Raw genomic sequence first — 19,015 nt, 5'->3', positions numbered from 1 at the left:
ATCAGGTGTGGAGCAAGGGAACACGATAACATTGCCTCCTAGCAGGGTACAAATGTGCTTGTAAAGGAATTTGTCAAGATAGAGTTCAGAACACAATACAGGGACGAGTGGCTTACCCTTCCCAGAAGTCACTGAAGTCTCCAGAAAGGGTAATCTCCAAATAGAGATCCTGCTCCCTTGGCTGCTAACTCCTGCATGAGAGTGAGGGGGTGGACCCCCTCTGTCTGCCTAGGGCCACTGCTTGCACCTGTATGCTTTGTGTTAGCCACTCCTCACCTGCTGCTCAGTCTCAGGTTCAGGCCCTGACCTAGCAATCACCATACATCAGGTGAGATGGTTTTTAATGAAGGAGATAAATTTCACAGTGGGCTCTGTGATTTTTCTCCTCAGAAATACCCAAACTGAATCAGAAGTTAGCGAAATCGCAGAGGGAGAATGAGTGCCTTCAGGAAAAGGTAAAGCATCTGACTCTGGTGGCTGATACAGTTGACCTGAAAACTCAGCAGCTTCAAACTTCTCTTCAGCAAGGGAGTGAGCTACAAAGCAGATGCCATGAGCTACAAAAGGAAACGTTGGGTAAGAGAACTTTGAGATTCTAAGCAAATAAAGTGAAATGTAAAGTTCTGACCGTTACAGTGGCTACGCTCAACAGCTGAACTCAGGCTCTAATAAAGCATGGTTATGTGTTTAGGTTGGTATCTCGAATCTGGTTTCTTTAGAGAGCAGAATTGCATTGTGGTGATGTTCTAAGGCATTTGGAATGTATGGAGGTGGTGCTGTTGCAGGCTTTTCAATTGGCTTTGTGATTATCATGCCCCCTATGCACGGTATGATGTTTCTCATCTCCAGGGTGGCTCTCAGTGATAGTCATGGTGAGGGAATTTCACAGATCCTTCAATGGCAGTGATAATATCGAATGTGAGTGGAAGACTGCTGTGACTGAGGAAGACTCATACAATGAGTTATCGACCCAGACTGCCAAGGGCAGGTTTTATTTCTGTCACTGTATAACAATACTGTTAGGAAAGCTCCAGCAGAGGTGGATTTGAATGCCAGATATGAGCAGATAACTTTACAGCCTTCACCTTATTGCCTTTCTTTGGTACAGGCTCTGACTGTACTGGAAATTGCTCAAGCAGGCAGGATCAGTCAGAGGACAGTCAAGGTGACTGGCTCAAAACCAGCACCAGAGTTGCAGTTCCTGCAATGTAACCTATGGCAATTATTTATTGCTGTTAATTAAGCTTTCCTTGCTCTGCTACAAGGGTAGCATTTATGGAAGGAAAGTTTGTTTTGGCCTCTTTCTTGTGCTATTCGAAGGAAGTGTCCTAAAGTTCTTTAGTACAGCAACCTGAACGTTCCCCCCTGGGAGTGCTGATAAACTGCAGTTATTTACAAGTTGTATGAGGGTGATTGTCCCAGGTTCTCTGAACGGTCCAGGACCCATGCATCAGTGCTTTGCTACCTGGTTGTGACTTGGTTGTGTACTGGCACGCTTTGATCATATTGTTACTTCTTTTGACCTTATATCCGATTTTCTTCTCTGTTATATATAACCAGAAAAATTATTTTCACTTTCTTTTTAGGGATGTTTTATCCTCTAGATGTGAAGCAGTTAGGCTGTTTATTACTGGTCTTCTCTAGGAAGCTGAGTGGGTGTACTACATGTCTGCCATGAGGAAAGCATGATTACGTTTGACACACATTTTTCTAGTGCAAAAATTAGTTGAAATAAAATAATAACAGCGCAGAAAAAGCTCTCTCTCTGGTGCACTCTGACATTTCCTTTGTGTTGAAATGCCTTTTAATTTTTCACACAAAATAAGAAACCTGTGGGTGGCACAAGTTAAATTTCTGTTGCTGCTGTGCAGCCTGCTGCAGTTCTTTCCTTAAGTACACACAGTGCTTACAGTGTTCAGGACTGAAGATTTTTCTTATTGTGAGGTGCCACGTTCAGTGCATCTCAGATAATCCCACGTGTTCCTGAGTGAAGTGGCACTATGTGGGCATGTGAGAGTCCTGGCAATCCCAGTGGTAGTTCACATGCATTCCTGGGAGCTGGAATGTTGGCACTCACTGCTGCTGCAGGAAGGCTGAAGTCCTCACTGCTCAGAGGTGGCACAGTTCAAAGGGCGGTGCAGGAACTGCAGCAGCAATTATGGGACAGTCTGTCTTCCTTACATGCCTCATCCTGATCTGGGACATTCCTTGGGCTGAATGAGACAGCCTGTTAAGCCTTGAAATAAGTGGCTTAATATCTTTATGTAAGATATTTGTGTTGTCACACTTAGCTGTTAAGAGAACTTCCCAGTGTTATGGAGTAGCCCTTTCAGTTTTGTGAAGCTGTGTACTTCAGAGATTCCTGTTAATAATTAGTTTCATAGTTTGCTTATATGCATTGTAAAGATTTGTTTTATTTTAGAAGATGAGGAAGGTTGCTCGCTGTCAACTATTTTTTCTTTTTTCATGATGCTTGCATGGTGCTACAGCCCATATTCTCAAAATCCAAATATAGTTCCCTAAGTTTCCACTCTGCATTGCAACACCACAGCAAGTGGTGAGATTTACCTTCTAGTTTTTTATGCACAACGTAGTGCAGTAACTGTACTGTGTGTGAGTGCCACATCATGAGCAGGTTCAGACTGGTTCATGCATAGCATAGCAACTAGTGTGCAGAAAGAAATGGAGCTTATGGAGAAATTTCTGATCTAGAGGCCAAGTTCTACTCTTTGGATCTTCCCCAAGTATTGTACAAATCTACCATGGTTGCTCAGTGTTTCCTATTAAAAGAGAGCACAGTTTTCAAAGGCTTCCAATGTTGCCAAACTTCATTAATGGATGATTTTTTCCAGTAAAAAATGGACGTAGTTTTCATGAGAGTAAGATGAGAGGGAGAGTTATTGGATTTTGTGTTTGATTGTGCAAACTTTGTTGAAAAACCCATGAACTTTCTGTTCTCTGAGAAGGGACTTTGGGACTGGGAGCTCTGATGGTGTTCTCGGCATAGAGGACTGAGTTAAACTATGTCTGAACCTCTGGAAATACTAAATACCCATTTGTTTCTGTGGTGGCCAAGCTCTGTTTCATGCCGTGGCTGCAGAACACTGGGCTGAGCAGTGCTTTCCCATGCACTGCTTGCCTGAGTGTCCCTGTGGTTGTCTGTAAATAAGCTCACACTGAGCAGGGAGATGTGAGCCTGGAGTAGCTGAGTTTTTTCACCCTGCAGGGAAAATAAAACCAGTATGCCATCATATCCGTAACGAATATTTGGTAACATATGGTTATAAAGCATAGAAAAAAAAAAAAACAGATGGTATTTAATTGTTGTGTTTTGACTTCAGTGCTTTCCATGGTCAGGAATGTGGGGTTTGTGTTGCACCGCCTTTATCGTTATGCATCCTGGGCTGTGTGCTTAGGTTGTTCAGTGAGGCAGCCCCGTGATAACTGCTTCCCATCTGATCTGAGTCCTGACAGCTACCATCCTGCTCTCGCTTAGGTGTGCTGGGTCTCAGCTCTCTGCAGGGAATAGAGCTCAGGGAGGCGGTGGGAGCTGTGTACTGGAAGAAGTGACTCTGATGAGGACAGCCGTGCTGAGTGGTTGCTGGAAGAAGGATGTGCATCTGTAGCACAGGCACAGTGCTGCCCCTGGGCCTCGTGCTGGGCAAGGAGGGGATGGCTGCCAAACACTGTGTTTTCCCTCTCCCTCTGGCCTGGCTCCAGCTGATCCCTGTGGTTGGCCACGTTTTGCTGCATTGTGTATCCTTAGCTGAGCAACAGCTCCTGCACGCTTCTCAGGGGCTTCAGATTTCGGTTTCTATTCCTCTTTCACCCATGAGTCAATGCCCGTGGAATTTGGCGTTAACCTGGGCAGCTACAGATCTCTGGGTTTGACAAGAAGCAAGCTGGGATTTACTGAGCTCAATTACTGTTTGTCACTTTGATGTAACATAACTGAAAGTGAAGACATGACCCTGGAAAGAAAAAGCCTGTAATGTTGGAATGCCCTGCAAATGTTATCCGTGTTTATTAAAACGTTTCCCCCGTTAGCGTTGATAGGAGACACAACCATGCGCTGACATCTGTGGTTTTGTCATTTAGAAAACAAGCAGCAGTTGTTTTTGGTGGTGTTTGTTTGTTGATGTGCATTCCAAAGGGAATGTTTTGGAAGCTGTGTGTGTTTATAAGGCGACAGAGAGCATCGTGCTGCTCAGAGCTGCTGCCTCTCCCACGAAGCCCAGTCGTCCTGCAGCCTCTCCTGCTCACACCATTTCTATGCTTCCAGAGAGGAAGGATTAAAAAAATATAAAAGTGTACGTAATGGGCTCACTCCAAAGTTATCTCAGTGGTTGGTGGGACTGGATCCTCTGGCATCTCAGCAGCATAATGCTGAGCAGAAGGGTCACTGTGACCGCTGCTCAGAGCAGTGTGCTGCTCCCCTCACTGTTGTTGTTTCCTTATGTCAGGTTTTGTTTTCAAGTGAAATAGCAGGCACGTTGTGGGGGAAACGAATACGGTGTGTATGGAATTCAGGGACTCTGAAAAATATCTCACAGAGCTAAAATCTCAGCAAAGAAAGTCAGTGCATTATGTGTCAGACGCTTCATAATAAATCCACAATTAATACAAAATAAAATGTGGATATCCAGAAGTTTTCAAGGCAAAAAATCCTGCTTGCTCAGGCATTTCTTGTTCTGTCCTTCCCAAATTGATTGGTAAAGCACAAATCCAGCAGCAGGCAGAGGTCTGCCTCTATGGAATGCATTATGGGATGGAGATAATAAAACTGCATAACGTGTGATGGCGAAAATCAATTTGTTGTTTTGAAACTGAAAACAGGATTTTATATGAAACAACCATCAAATGTAACATTATCTTTCCTTTGTATTAATATGTTGATAGGAATAAGCAGCATGTTTTTTTTGCCATGCTTGGTCTTGGTGAGGGCTAAGTCTGGTTAGTAGGTTTGTACTACATGAAGGCAGTCGGATCCACAGTGTCTGGGTCTCCTGGCTTTCTTCCTTCTTCTTCCTTCCTTTTCTCCACTAACTGTTGAAGCTGATATTCCTGTTTTGGCTCTGCACTGAAATAATTCAGTGCTCCACACAAACAGAAAAGCACAGAAAGGCATCCCACCGGGATGGGTTGTTTGCATCTTTTAAAAGGATTTTCATCTCTCCAAACAGTGCTGTGGAAGCTCTTGGTGTGTTCTTGCTGCATGTCTCAGGTGGTGGCAGTCATCTACAAGAACTGAAACCAGCCTGTAGTTTCTCTCGTCGTTTCGTGGTTCTCGTGCTCCTCGTGCCCTTTATGAAAATGATCTGAATGAGTTACATTTTGCTGGAGAAGTGACTTGATTTCTGATTTCATACCGCTTTTCAGAGTCACGATGCATCGTCTGGTTAGTGAGACATGACAGGTCTTGAAAAATGCTCAGCTCCGAGCAAAGCCTGGTGAGCAATTGTCTAATCAAAGACCTTAAAAAGCAACAAAAAGTCAATAATGCGTTGTGATAGTGTCATCTGTATGTCTGTGGTTGGGAGCAGCAGAGGAGCTGCAATAGAGTGTGCTCCTAAAAGATAGGCACTAATGTCCCTGCTTTCATTTTTATTACCAGGCAAATCCTTCCCTTAATCACAGTTATAGAACAATTTTTCTTCACAGAGTCATGGCAGCCTTTCTCTAGTTCCCATTATAGGTGTGGATTTACCTCTGTATGGATTTAAATCGCTGGCTGTGCACATGGAATCTGTTTTGTAAGGCTTTTGATGCTTCTGCTCCGTGGTCTATTTAAGTTACTAAATTTAAGCTGAGCAGTGGTCTGCGGACATAATAAGACTAATGAGCAATGATATAAAAGTGCAGGCAGCTGTAGGAGTAGCTGGGAAGCTGAAGTGGGGAATGTTAGCACACTTCATAGAGAGACAGAGCAGTATTTTCATGTACATGAAGTGTCTCTGATGGCACTTTAAAGACCGCTTTGAAAATCCAAACAGAGAATAGTTTCCTGTAGTTTTAGGGAGGCTGCAGTTCAAGTATCCACTATTCATGCTGTAAGTACTGTTGAAATATTTTTCTATTAATTCCAGCTGCGATGCTAAGAATTTGAAGAGTGAGAGCTGGGGAATGCAGTTTGGTGTTTGAAGAGACTGACAAATGGGTCAGAGCAAGCAGTGTCTCATTAGTGCTTTTCAGCAGTCCCTTGAAATGGAAGAGGAAATACATGAAAGTGATGGTCTCTTCAGCTGTGTGCCCAGTCAGTGCTGTGTTGGAGTGTGATTTCCTTACTGGAGGAGGGTCTCTCTTCACTTCTGCTTTTGGAAAAGCAGGGATCTTCACTAAAGGAAGTATATCAGTTGAATTTTAACTGCTCAGCCTAAGCTCTGTGACAAAAAAAAACCAACCAAACAAAAAAAACACAACAAAAAAACAGAACAAAACTCTGTCTCCCAGGAAGTTATGGTCAGAACAGTTTCTTACCTTCAGGTTTCCTTGCCAGCAGGTAACTGACAACATTTTGACTCCATTTTAGCACACAGAAGAAGGAGCTCTGTAGGAGCAACTCTAACCTGCATCCCAATAACCTGGGCTTTGAAAAGGCAGGAATATATGCAGAAAACTCAGGTGTTAGAGCCAAATCTCTCTGACTTCAGTAGTCTCCAGTACCATCAAAAAAAAAAAAACAACCCAGCAACAAAAACTGCTGAATCTAGTCCCTTCTGCTTTCCCTACACTTCTTTTATATGCACATGTGAAAGAAGTTGAGAGCAGAGGTGCAGAAAGCCCAGGCCTGGCAGTGATCAGCAACATGTGCTTTGGGAGATAAGAGCCTGGCACATCCTCCCAGCTCCTGGCAGCTCTCAGTGCTTTAGGGCCATTCTGGTGGTACTGCTCAAGTCTCCAGAAGTGACATTGATGCATGTGGTTGGGGCCCAGCCCTGGGCTCTTTCCAGGCAGGCTTGTGCTAGTAAGTCTCAAACAGAAGTACTTCCTTGTGTATACAAAAATAGTTTATCCTAGAGAACACAGTACATGAAATATTCTCAATGAAAGCAAATAGTTCTGTGCAGGCACAGACTTTGGGTGTGTTTAGTTCACTTCTCTACTGTCCTTGAAAAATATAAGGAGATGCAAATTGGTCTGACAAATATTATCATAGAATCATTAATGTTGGAAAAGTCTAAGATCATGAAGTTCAGCCATGAGCCACATCCCTCAGTGCCCTATCTCCACACATCTGGAGCACCTCCAGGGATGGTGACTCCACTGCTGCCTGGGCAGCACTCTGGGCCACTCACTCTTTCAGAGAAGAAATTCTTCTTAATATCCAACCTGATCTGTGATGGCACAGGGAGTGTCTCACAGAATGCTTGCATTCAATGGAGTGTGAGCCAAGTCTCTGAAAGAGATTATTCCTAAAGTGAGGTTAACTGGACAAGAGAAATGAAGGAGGGGGCTGCCCCGGCGGGGCTTGCTCATCAGTGGCCAGGTAATGAGTCACAGCGTGTTGTCCTTGAAGCAGAATACCTCCCAGTTTTTCCCCAGTGCATGCTGAAATGAAGGGAAAGTGAAACTGCTTTTTCCCTGCACTGTTTTCAGTGATGTGCTGGAAACCAGTAAATGCATTTGCTTCACATCTCTAGTCAGGTAGTGGGAAGTGGCCAGCAAAAAAAAACTTTGTAGGCTTGCAGCTTTTCTTTTTTAGCTAGGCACAGTCATTTTAGCCCCGAGATTCAGTGATATGGGGGAGATTCATAGATTCATACTGTGACCACAGCAAAGTCGAGCAGTTTCTGTGCACCAGCAGCTGAGCTGGTCCTGCTAAGGCAGAAGGGTCTCCAGCAATGACTGGGGTCTGCACAGCTTCAGTGGCAGTATGAGTTTGTGTTGTGCCTGTGAAATTCTCCAGAAACTCTTAATTGCTGCAGGTAGTACTCCTTTTTTGTGTGTACAGATGAAACTCTGAGCTTTTCTTTAGGGGAGACCGAAGTTTTCAGAAAGCATCTTGGTGGACTTGTTTCTTTTGGGGTAGGATTTGCAGGATGAAAATCACATAGCTTCCCCCTGCGTGCTTCTGAACTGATATCACTGCAGATCTGTTAGAAATTATCTGGGAAACTGATGGGTTTTAGAGTGGCTGCTTACCCAGTGTGAGTGCAGTTCACCATGGGTGGGGTGGGTTTGTTTTGTTTGTTTTCTCACTGAAAGCTTTACCAGTTGTTGCTATTTACAGAGCAGAATCTGGAACCTTCCCTGAACACCGTGCCATTGGCTGGGCATTGTGAAGGACCACAGACTGTGTGCCTGAGTTCCTGAAAGCCATGCCCAACCATACTTGCTGCTCTCAGCACTGTGCACTGTGTGTATGGGAATTCACCCAGCTGGGGGGGCACGGTGGCCAGCTGTGGTTCTTCACAGTGCCTTTTCTTTGTGCATCTCCTGGAGAGTATGACACTGCTGAAACACAAAGCTGAAGGTGTGGTACCTCCTGTGTACTCTTGGGCTCTCCTTGGGCTGAGTGTGTGAGCTGCCTGCAAGGTTGACTGAAAAGCTCAACTGTCACAAGGCAGTAAGGTTCCTGTGCCCCTAGTAGACCTCAAAAATGAGTCTCAGATTGCCTTCCTTGATCTGATATTTCATAAAATGGGTAGCTAGTTGCTAAAGCAAATCTCTAATTTCTACATTTTTGGAAGAAATGCCTATTTCTTTCAAGAAGAAATGTAAGAAATGTCTGTTTCTTTCGAGTGCTGTTAGAAGGTCAGTTTTTCTCCTATGAGTACAGTCGGTAAATACATTCTTCCTATAATGACCAGTTAAAAAAAAATTGAGTGGAACTAAACAAACCTTAACTCTTCTTAAAAAGAATGGACTAAGGACATTAAGAACATTCAAACTATTTTCCAAGGTTTTACCTGCTATCCAGTAAAAGCTGTTTTCTCTTGTTTGCTGCCTGAATCAAGCTGCCCAGTGTCTGGGATGTGTCGAGGATATGCCTAGGAGTTATAGCAACAAACTGCTTTTGGAGCTATGAAAAATTACTCTAGAAAGAAGGTTTGTCATATGTTATAATAAAGACTGATATAATAACATAATAAATAAAACTGAACAGGAAGAATATTGAGATGCATTTGGACTGGAGAGTCTTTAAAATGGGAGTTTCAATTCTGAAGCTCACAATTTCCCTCAGTTCTGCTGTGTCCTTCCAACTTGGTAGAGGTCTGTGTTACGTAGTCTCTGTGGGTGTAGCTCTGATCCCTCAGACTTTCTGCTGTGCAGCTCCTGTTGGCTTTGGTTGGGAACTCTCTCTTGAGAAGACTTGCAGAAACCAGCTGTCTAATTGAATCCATCTACTCCCCCGAGAAAAGCTCCCATCCACTGCTCAGTCATTCCAAAAACTTCTCCAAACAAACTGAGTACAAGAAGAAACAGCTGAAAGACCACCCAAAGCACTAGAGCCAGACTAAGCATCAGCCCTTTTCCTTCTTCCTTGACTTGTGTCCACCCTCTCACATCTAGAAAGGTGGGGGGGAATTAGTTGTTTATAAGTGCTAAACATCTTCTGCAATTACAAACTTTAAAGAAAAAAATGGTTAAATTCACTTCTTGGAGAGGCTGGGCTGTAGCAGCCGATCCCATGCTAAGGGCTCTCCTTGTCTTGTTGATCCACAACAATTCAATCCTTACTTAATCTGTTTTAACAGAGTGGTCCCACTGCAGCAGAGCTTGTTGTTGTTGATTTTAGATTGTTCCCACATGTTCTGTCTAACATCTGCATAGTGTTTGAAGCCAGTTTTTCCCCTTTTTCTGTATCCATTCAAAGCTGTTTATTTCATAAGCCAACATCAAGATGAATGACAGGAAACTGAAGTTGAATTATGTCCCTTTGGAAAAGTGTGCAGAACAATACATGCCTCACTGAAGACTCTGAACGAAAGTAACTGCAGGTGGTCTGATCTGTCCTTCGTGTTCTTGGCCATGGCTACCCGTTCCTGGAGGAGGGGAAGGTGCCAGCTCTGAGCAGCAGTGCCTCGGCCTGGCACGGTGAATGCTGTGCAGCTTTTTGATACAGAGAGCAGAGCTCAGATAACTCAATGACTGTGATTACAATGGGAGTTTGTTTGGGAAGTTTTTGTAACCACCTAGGGGAAGTTTTGACAAGGACACTCCCACAAATACAGATTTTAAGTAGTCGTAAGCTGTTAGTGTTTCACCTCCTCTGGTGCTGCTCAGCAGCAAGCTTGGATGCTCCAGGGCTCTTTACTGGGGAAGAGGGAAAATGTGGCTGACCTTCCAGGCAGACAGCTGGGACAGCAGGAGAGCACTGAGAGGTTATAAACTGTTGATTCCAAGTGCTTCTGCTCAGCAGTTATGCCATGCTTGCCATTTGTCGTGGTCCTGCACCCTTCCCATCACACATCATCTGTGCTCGAGCAAAGCACCAGCAGCTCATGTCACAGGATGAAGGGCAGGGATGGCTCGGGGCGATGGCAGCCTGTGACTTATTTTGTACGTGTTGTTCCAGATGTAGTCTGCATCCAGAGCATCAGAACTGGGGCGTAGTCAGGGAGAGCTGGGAGCGTCCCCTGCTCCAAATGGGAAAAGAAGATATCAGTTTCCAAATCTTTTTCCTGCTAAGAGGCAAGGTCAGCAATCTTCAGTCATTTCTTGTTGCTGAATGCTAGCCCTTGATCGTACCCAGCTTGAAAGCGGTGCTATGTGGAACACTGCAGTACTGTAGGATCTAAAACAACCTGATATTTTTTTCAGGAGAATTTCTTTCTGATTCCTGGAAAGCCCCTGGTTGTTGAACTCGTAGCACGAGAAAACACACAACTCTAATGTGTTAGGAAGGTGGTGGAGCACAGAGGAAAAGTGTTGAAGCAAGTTTTAGCTGAATGGTTTGCAGCAGTTTCATCTACTGTAAAACAGGATTGCTGCTTCTGAGCACCGTGGGCAAAGTGAGTGATGTTTGAGATGTGCCTTCAGAGAGCTGCCTAACTGTCCTCTTCACCTCAAGCCACCCCCAGCTGGGCTGTAGCCGTGCTGCACTGTGTTTTACGGCATGAACGTGCTGTGTGTGTGCTGTGCAGGGAGCAGAGCTCTGCTAGCATACCTGCAGTGTTCTGAGAGCTTCTGGCTCCCCCTCAGCCCACTGCGTGCCCATACAAGTGGAGCTGCACGAATACCTGCTGTTCTGTGTGCTGTGCCTGTACAGAACCTGCTCTGCTCTTGTACAGAAATAGGGCAGGGAACAGGCTGTGGAAGTGGTGCGTGCTGTTTGGAGCACAGTGCAAATGGAGTTCAGCTTAACTTTGCCAGCCCTTAGCTTGATTTATTGGTGATGTTTAATTGAACTGTTGCCAGACCTTCTCACTTTCCACCTCTTTTCAATGCTGTCATGGAAAGCAGGCCCCACCACAAAGCTGGAACTGTCTTCTTCATATATCACGAGGAGGGTCGGTCTTCATGGGTTTCTGAGACTTCCTTATAGTGTGAGTGCCAAGATAGGCTGGGCCCAGGTAGGAACATACCAAACTGCCCCTTTGGATGATTCTGGAAGGTGCTGAAAGCCTAACATGAATGCTAGGTACCTGAATACAGATAGTGAATGTTTAATGCAAATTAATTCCCACTTACGTATTTTATGAAATGAGACAAAGGAATTCTGAATTGCATGGAGTTTGACAGAAAAGTGAAGGTTGATAAGAACTCATAGAAGGGCTGTGCACTCGGGCAGTAATGCTGAGTGTGGGAGATCTTCCGTGCCCATTGGGTACGTGGAGAGCCTTTGCTCTGCTGACAGTTTTATGAGGAATACCAAAGAAGTGGGATGGCAATGATTCACCTGGAAATGCTCCATCAACACCCTTCCCTGCTCCAAGCTCTCTCAAATACATCTCTTGAAAACGGATGCCAGAAAATATTAGAAAGCCAATAACGTGAGATGTTTCTAGGAAGCCCTGACTTTGATAGAAGTTTTACCTTCTGTGTAACTCTGTGCAGTGGGTTTGTGAGTATCTGGTGAATAACATCCACACGGAAAGGTAGTAAGTATTCACTCCATCCAAACATAAGGAGCTCATTTCACATGAGTCCAATAGGCATTGCAACAGAATATTCATACAGGAGGGTTCTCAGACTGTTTTATGGTAATTATGGGATTTTTAATAGCAATGCTATTGTCTCAGTTCCTTTAAGCAAAATTATCAGTATATTCAGATATTTTCTTTTATATTTCAGTGGGAAACCAATTGTCACAAAGCTGCTTTGTGAAGGGTCAGCCGGGAGCTGTGGGTCTGCGGTGTGCCTCGCATAAACACTGTGTGTTTGGTTTCAGATTTAACAAATCAAGTGGAGACCACTGAACTCAAGCTTCAGAAGGTAACAGCTGAAATGGATCACTACAGAAAGCTGCTGATGTAAGGTTCCTGTTGGCTTGGTTGTTTAGCCACTGTGCATAACTGTGTTCAGAGAGAACTGTACCACTGCTTGTCGGGGTGGGCTGTGAAGGTGCTGACCAGCAGAAGATGCATTCCTAACCACCTGAGTGAACGTGTCTGCCTGTGGAAGCAGGCCTTGCCTTCCCCAGCTGTCTCAGATGCAGCAGAGAGGGGAGGGTTCCAGCTCAGTGTGACTCTTCTTTTAATCCTAAGTGTGGGATAAATGGTGTGAAGCCCACACAACCTCTGGACTTAGTGTAGACGTGAATTTACCACAAGTATTTCCCATGCACTGGTACACTCCTACACTTTGTCATCTTACCGTGTTGTTCGGTGAGATTACAAAGCCTAAATTAATATAGAATAAGGAACATGACATGAAAGCCTTGTCAGAGCTAGCTGGAGAGGGCCAACGTCCTCAGAGCATGGAAAGCAGCAGTGCCTGCAGCAGTGCCCATGGTCAGGATGCTGCCACCCATGGGCGATGGGAGGACATAAAGCTGAGGGAGTAAGGAAAAGGAGGCAGCTCTTCTTAATGTGGTTGTGGCACAGAGCACTGCAGCTCTGGGCTCTGCTTTGGCAGCACGTGGGGCTCAGTGGGAGCTGTCAGCACTTCTAAAGGCTGAGGGGTTGGGGCTCTGAGTGCTTCTTACATTGCAAGTCCACAGTGCAGTTTGGAGATAACGTCACCCTGCATAGTGCACTGGTGAAAATCAAGGTTAGTTTCAAAGATGAGGCTGAGGGTGATGCAAAAGTACAACCAACCTCAAGAGCAAATATTATCAGTTGTTTTGTATGTTTTCCTGAAATTCAAAGGAGGATTCTTTCAGGATGCATGCTTTCTGTTTTCAGTTCCTGTATTCAGAGGGGCTGATCATAACACGATTGCAAATATTTGGAATGCTTAGCAACAAAGTCTTTTAATGATAATGCAAATATTGAGTATGAGAAAAAGATTTCGTGAACAGAGTTAAATAAACAGTGTAGTCTTTCTCAGTGTAATGCTAAAATTTCAATGTAATATGGGTGCAATTTAATAAAATAACATATTCTCTATCTGTTTAAGTATAAATAGGAGGCTTAACCATGGTTATTAATTAGTGAAATGATGACAAAATAACAAGAAACCTTCAAGTTTTCCAACTCTTTATCCTAATAAATTGTTATTTGTCCCTTTTGTATTCATATCCCACTCAAAACATTTATTGGTATTGCAAGATGGCACTTCCTTGTTTGCAGCAATTAAGTTCTTGTGATCCTGGGTTAGGATGAGTTTTCACTGCAAGTAGAGATGCGTTGCTGAAGGGTGTTAGCTGGAACTAACGGAGTGGTTTATCCATCTGCCTTTTAACTAAAACAGAAAGTGCAAGTCAGTGGATTAATAAGTGGTGTACGGGTTATTGTGTGAGTAAAGGCTGTCACTGCTGTGCACAAATACATTTCTTTTTTTCTTTTAATCTTAGGGCGAAGTCAGCAGAACTTGACGTGTGTCAAAATGAGCTGAAAAAAATGAGAAATGAAAATGGAATTTCTGAATCACGGTAAATGCTGAAGTTACATTTCCTATCTCTGAGCAATGAGAGCAAAAGTTTTATTTTATGGCTTTAATGCAACTTTTATACAACCTTCTCCTATTTTCAGTTTCTATTTTTGTGTTCAAGTCACTACGTTTAACTTCATGAAGAATATATACTTCTTTGTCTAATATTTTCTTCTCTGGGTACAATTTATTTCCATCTGTTTTGTTTCTGTTTGTGAATGAGGATAACTAACGTTGCTTTTCTCTGTAGACTTGCAAAAGAGCTCAAGGAGAAGGAAGAATCTCTACTGACTTGCCAACAAGTATGCAAACGTTTGCAGGAAGAGGTGGCTGAGAAGGAGAGGAGAGAAGGAGATCTAAGAAGAAGAACCAGTCAGTCAGAATGTGAACTGGAAAGGCTTAAAGCTCTTCTCACACAAACAGAGGAAGAAGTGGTGATGTTGAAGCAAGAAAGGTAACCAGAGCTGAGTCACCACAGATAATCATTGTGTATGTTCAGCCCAGGTTTTCCTCTTGGAAATCTGTAAATATGCAGTGTTCCTTCTCTGCCAGATCCTCACCTCTCTGACTGGTACTGGAGCTTGGCTCTGGTACTGGGCATACTGGGAGAGAGGCACTGTGCCCAGCTGTGGCCTGCCCCTGCTCTTGATCATCTCCTGCTCCTACAGGCAAAACTCTGACAGCTTTGACCACGCTGAGCCCGTATCCTGGAACTCCGGAATTCATTGCATGGACTTTTAGAATTATTGCAGTATAGACAAAAGCAGAGTAGGACAAAACACGCCTTCAAAGAGGGGATAAAGGGGGGAGGGGGAAGAAAAACCCAACACAGCAAACCTTTGCTTTGCAACCCAGGGCAACCCAGCTCAAGCTTAATCAAAACACCTATTTACTGCTGTTGTTATAGCTGCTGTTTGTTATGTGAGGCTTGTAGAGAAAAAGCCCTGAAGAGTTTAAATTCCTGTAACTTATATTATTAGCAACTTGCAAACAGTAACAATGCTATAAATGCTACAATATGCCAGGTGTTTGGACGTGATCTAGTATTCACTGAAACGTGTGGACAACTCCCCACTGGTCTAATCTTATTCCAAAGGTTCTCAACTGTCAACAAAGCTAACCTTTTCCCTATAATTATTTTTCAGATGTGGAAAATGAGGCACTGAGCTGCTGAGGCTCACTGTTTCCTGGAATAGTATCTGAGTGCCTTTCTTTTAGACTCCTCCACTTATCAACCTAAATCCACATTATTTTTATTTGCTTTGAGTACAATCTAAGTATTCAGTTTATTCTGAACATTCACAGGCTTGTTTTTGCTATTTGAAAGCGTCTCGCTACTAATTTTTCAGTTACTGATATATTAACTTATCTTTCATTGGCAAAACAGAAAGTGCTGTCTCCTACTTAAAACATGGCAGTGTGTTATTTGTTTGACTTGGGAAAATATATTTGAAACGGTGGCTTTTGGAGATGATAAGGATTTTCTGAGATAGTGATGGTACACCAAGAGGCATTAAGCTATTTTTATATCTAAAGCGTTTGAATGAGCTCTGTATGTGGGCAGTGCATGGAAAGATATTACATGTTAATTTAAGAATATTTTCCTTCTCTTTAAACCTCAGCTACGTGACTTGTTCCAGTTGGTACACTGCTGATAATGTAAGTTAGAAGAATTTGAACTCTCCAGGGCTTTTGCTCTGCAAGCCTCACATAACAAACAGTAACTATAACGATAGCAACCACTTGGTGGTGGTTTAAATTCATTACATGTTAAAAAATTAATTGTACTAATATCCTGAGTTTATTAACTGCAACAATTTGAGCATTATGAAAGTTATTCAGCGTTGTTAATTTGACTTGAAAACTTTAAGAACAGTTGAGGTTTGCATGTATGTATACAGAAGAATGATTAACTGCAGCATTTTCTTCAACATATAACATTCATTAAATGTGTGACAGCAGTATGCAAATGCTAAGTAGTGATTACTGTTGTGCCTCTGGGCTTACTGTGCAGAACACCAAACAAAGAGAAGGAGAGGGGCCGTTGCCACAGAGGACTTAATTGCAAGAAAATGGCACGCCACCAATCTGGGCAGAGCACATATTTACATCCAAGTTTTTGTGGTTTCTAGGGAGTTAATGCTGATTTCTCATCAGAACAGAACAGAACAGCTGCAGGAAACATTAAGGCAGAAGATGCGGGATGAAGATAACTGGAGGGAGAAGGTAATGCTGGATGTGTAGTTGGCACAGTTTCGATTTCTTTCTTCTTTTTTTTCCCAGTCCTTGTCATCTGTCAGGAACCTGTGCAGCCAGCCAGATACCTGCCCCCCTAAGGGCAAACTGTCAATAGGTTCTTTCTGCACCGTGGGTGATCTCTCTGCATAGGCTGGAACTGAATGTAAGAAGTATTTAGCAGAAGGATTTGTGGTCCTGGGGGACGGTTGGGTTTGGTCCAGACTTTCCAGCTGTGGGGTATTTGTGAAGAGCCCATGTCAGTAGTGCAGACACTGAGATCCTGGGTGCAGAATCCCAGGGGTGAACGTGGGCAGCCCACCTCAGTTGTGTGCTGCAGCCATCGACAAACCCTGATCTGCAGGAGGGTGTGTAGCTGGGGGTTTGTGTTCAGACCAATCTGTGAAGAAAAATACATATGGAAAGTGCTTCCCAGTGAAACCAAGGGTGTGTGCTGTTGATGAGGTGGAGGGAACACAGAACCTTCCTGCCCGCAGGCAAGCTGAACCAGCTCTGAAGGTGGCTATTTGTAAGACTGATCTGTGTGTTGGGATGAGAGGTGATGGCCTCAAGTCACATCAGGGAGGTTCAGGTTAGATATTAAGTATGAGAACTTTAGGGAACACGGAGATGCTGGATGTGGGTTAGTGGACACAGTGGGGATGGCTCGGCAGTTGGACTCGATGATCTTAGGGGTCATTTCCAGCCATATCGATTCTATCCTTCTCTGAAATAACAAACAGATGAGAAAAATTTACTTTATTGCCTTCCCTTCAAATCGGAGTGACAGATCAGGAGTACAAGATCTCTTCTCAAGCATACATGACTCTTGATGAGTGCCTTCTTACTGCAAGCATTTCACAAGCCTAGCTTTGTCCTCAGTGGCTATTACTGCATTCCGCATGCTTCACTTGTCATTTCTCAGTCATCTTTTAGCATGTGCTTGGGTTAGAGGTCTTCTCTGCTGATGTGGAAAACACATACGTGTGCCCACAGTGTGACAGCAGATGGCTTCCCAGCTGCGTGCAGAGCTCTGCGCTGACCCGGTGGTGGTGTTGGGCTCTCACAGCAGGATGGATCAGCTGCTCACCACGGGCAGCTGTGAGCATGTTGGCTTTGGGGTAACTGCCACCTTCCTGAAAAAGCAATAGAAGAAATCACTTAAAAAAAAATTGTGAAGGAAAAATATGCGAATACTGCTGAGCGGGATCTGACATTTCTGTTCCAAGCCTTATGTAATTGGTGGCTAAAATTAATGTCTTCTCCTTTTTTTGTGCATGCAGCGTGCAGTGTCTGAAAGCTTTATTTAGTCTCAAGAAAATTTTTGGACTACCAGCAATTAAGATCTGTTACGTCTCTTTTAAAAGCTCTTACCTTCTCTGTGGCAGGATGTAATTTTAGAATGAGGTCGCACTGTCTGCATAATCACAAGGCATTGTTCCACTTGACATTAGAACAAGATAAAGGCTGCTGCTGGTGGGAGAGAGCAATTACATCTTCGGTATCGCAGCCATTAAAATGCGGTGGATGCCAAGTGCTCTGGAAATGTTCTGATCAGACTGAAGTCAGAAATGTGACAGTTATCATTCCTTGGGTCACGGTGCCACTGCACAAAGTATAGAGTGCTCTGGTTTCGTATTTTAAATACACAGTAACTTTGAATTGTGGTTATCTTCTGTGAAAAACGGGAAAATTGATGTGAGCGTTTGTGAGGTGTTTTATTGGTGATTAACGAGGAGCCCCTAACTAGCTTTAATGCAATTAGTAGTCATCATGCTTTCTCTGCAGATCAGCTGCCAGTTGTTCTCGTGTTGTGGTTATCAGCTGCACTAGCTTCAAGTGTTACATGTGAGAAGTGCTTGTGTGAGTTTCCAAACGAGTCCACTTTTAATACTGCGTGCATTTTTCTAGTCTTAGTAAATAAGTGCCTCCGACCCATGACCTGCTTTGGTAGCAGTGTGTACTGTCACACATCACAATCAGTTTTTCTGTGGTTAGAATCCAAACTCCCGTACATAATCCTGTAGAAGACACATCTCTATGTGTTGTAATGATCTTGATCTGCTCTGAGGATCTCACAAATGCATGCGTTGTAAGCTGGCTCTCAGAGGAGGGTTGTGCCTGCTCAGTGCCCAGAACTGTGTATTTCTGGATTTTAAAAACAATTGCAATATTTACAGTTTATCTTTTCCCCAGAAAGAGTTAGGGGAATTTGTTACTTCTGCTCATAACTGCGTAGGAAATTAGATGATTATAATTAATCTCATTCTGAGCCTTTAAATTTGAGTGATTAAGGTAGCTGTGTGCTTGTTTAACATGCCTCCTGTGTTCCTTCCACGTACTACAATTAAGTCCATTAGAATTCAGCCTGCAGAAATATGACAGTGGTGTTGGGGCTGAGGAGCTGGGGACCTCGTGGCAGCAGGCATTTGTTCTCTAGGTGGAGATGGACCTGGCCAAAGGTGAAGCACGGCACAAAGAAGCCATTCTCCAAGTCAAAGAAGCAGCCAGAGTAGAGCTAGACACTGAAAGACAAAAGCAGCAAGAAATAATCACAAAGTACCAGAGGGATCACGAGGAGCTCCAGAAGAAGGTGTGTAACACTGGAGAGGAGCGTCGTGTGGCAGCAGCTTCTGTGCACCTTTGGGAAACAATACGTGAAGGAATGAGATCTCTATGTGCAGTCCTTTGTCTTGAAGGTGCAATGCCTTTTCCCAGTTACAGTCTGTAGTGTATGGTTGAAATCTTGGAGAACGTGCTGGGATAATATGTAACAGAGGAGTTGTGGAAGTCCTGCTTTTCT

General features: G+C 43.7%; 1 protein-coding gene across 2 annotated transcripts in view; it reads left to right on the top strand.

Moving 5' to 3' along the window:
- LEKR1 (leucine, glutamate and lysine rich 1) overlaps positions 1-18,732 on the top strand; it is a 33,233-nt gene extending 14,501 nt beyond the window's left edge. Inside the window, exons 5-10 of one of the 2 annotated variants that reach the window (XM_065748617.1) lie at positions 391-576; positions 12,335-12,416; positions 13,901-13,978; positions 14,228-14,431; positions 16,135-16,203; positions 18,653-18,732. In XM_065748617.1, coding sequence (XP_065604689.1) covers positions 391-576; positions 12,335-12,416; positions 13,901-13,978; positions 14,228-14,431; positions 16,135-16,165 — 581 coding nt within the window. In that variant the 3' untranslated portion in view covers positions 16,166-16,203; positions 18,653-18,732. Of the gene's footprint in view, positions 1-390; positions 577-6,086; positions 6,193-12,334; positions 12,417-13,900; positions 13,979-14,227; positions 14,432-16,134; positions 16,204-18,652 lie in introns of those variants that run through there. The other variant, XM_065748618.1, reaches the window with a different exon arrangement.
- Positions 18,733-19,015: the final 283 nt, after the last annotated feature.

Source organism: Cyrtonyx montezumae, unplaced genomic scaffold (assembly GCF_038088225.1).
Source record: "Cyrtonyx montezumae isolate F1298 unplaced genomic scaffold, pur_monq_1.0 scaffold_5, whole genome shotgun sequence".
Lineage (NCBI taxonomy): Eukaryota > Metazoa > Chordata > Aves > Galliformes > Odontophoridae > Cyrtonyx > Cyrtonyx montezumae.
This window is presented reverse-complemented; position numbering and strand designations above follow the sequence as displayed.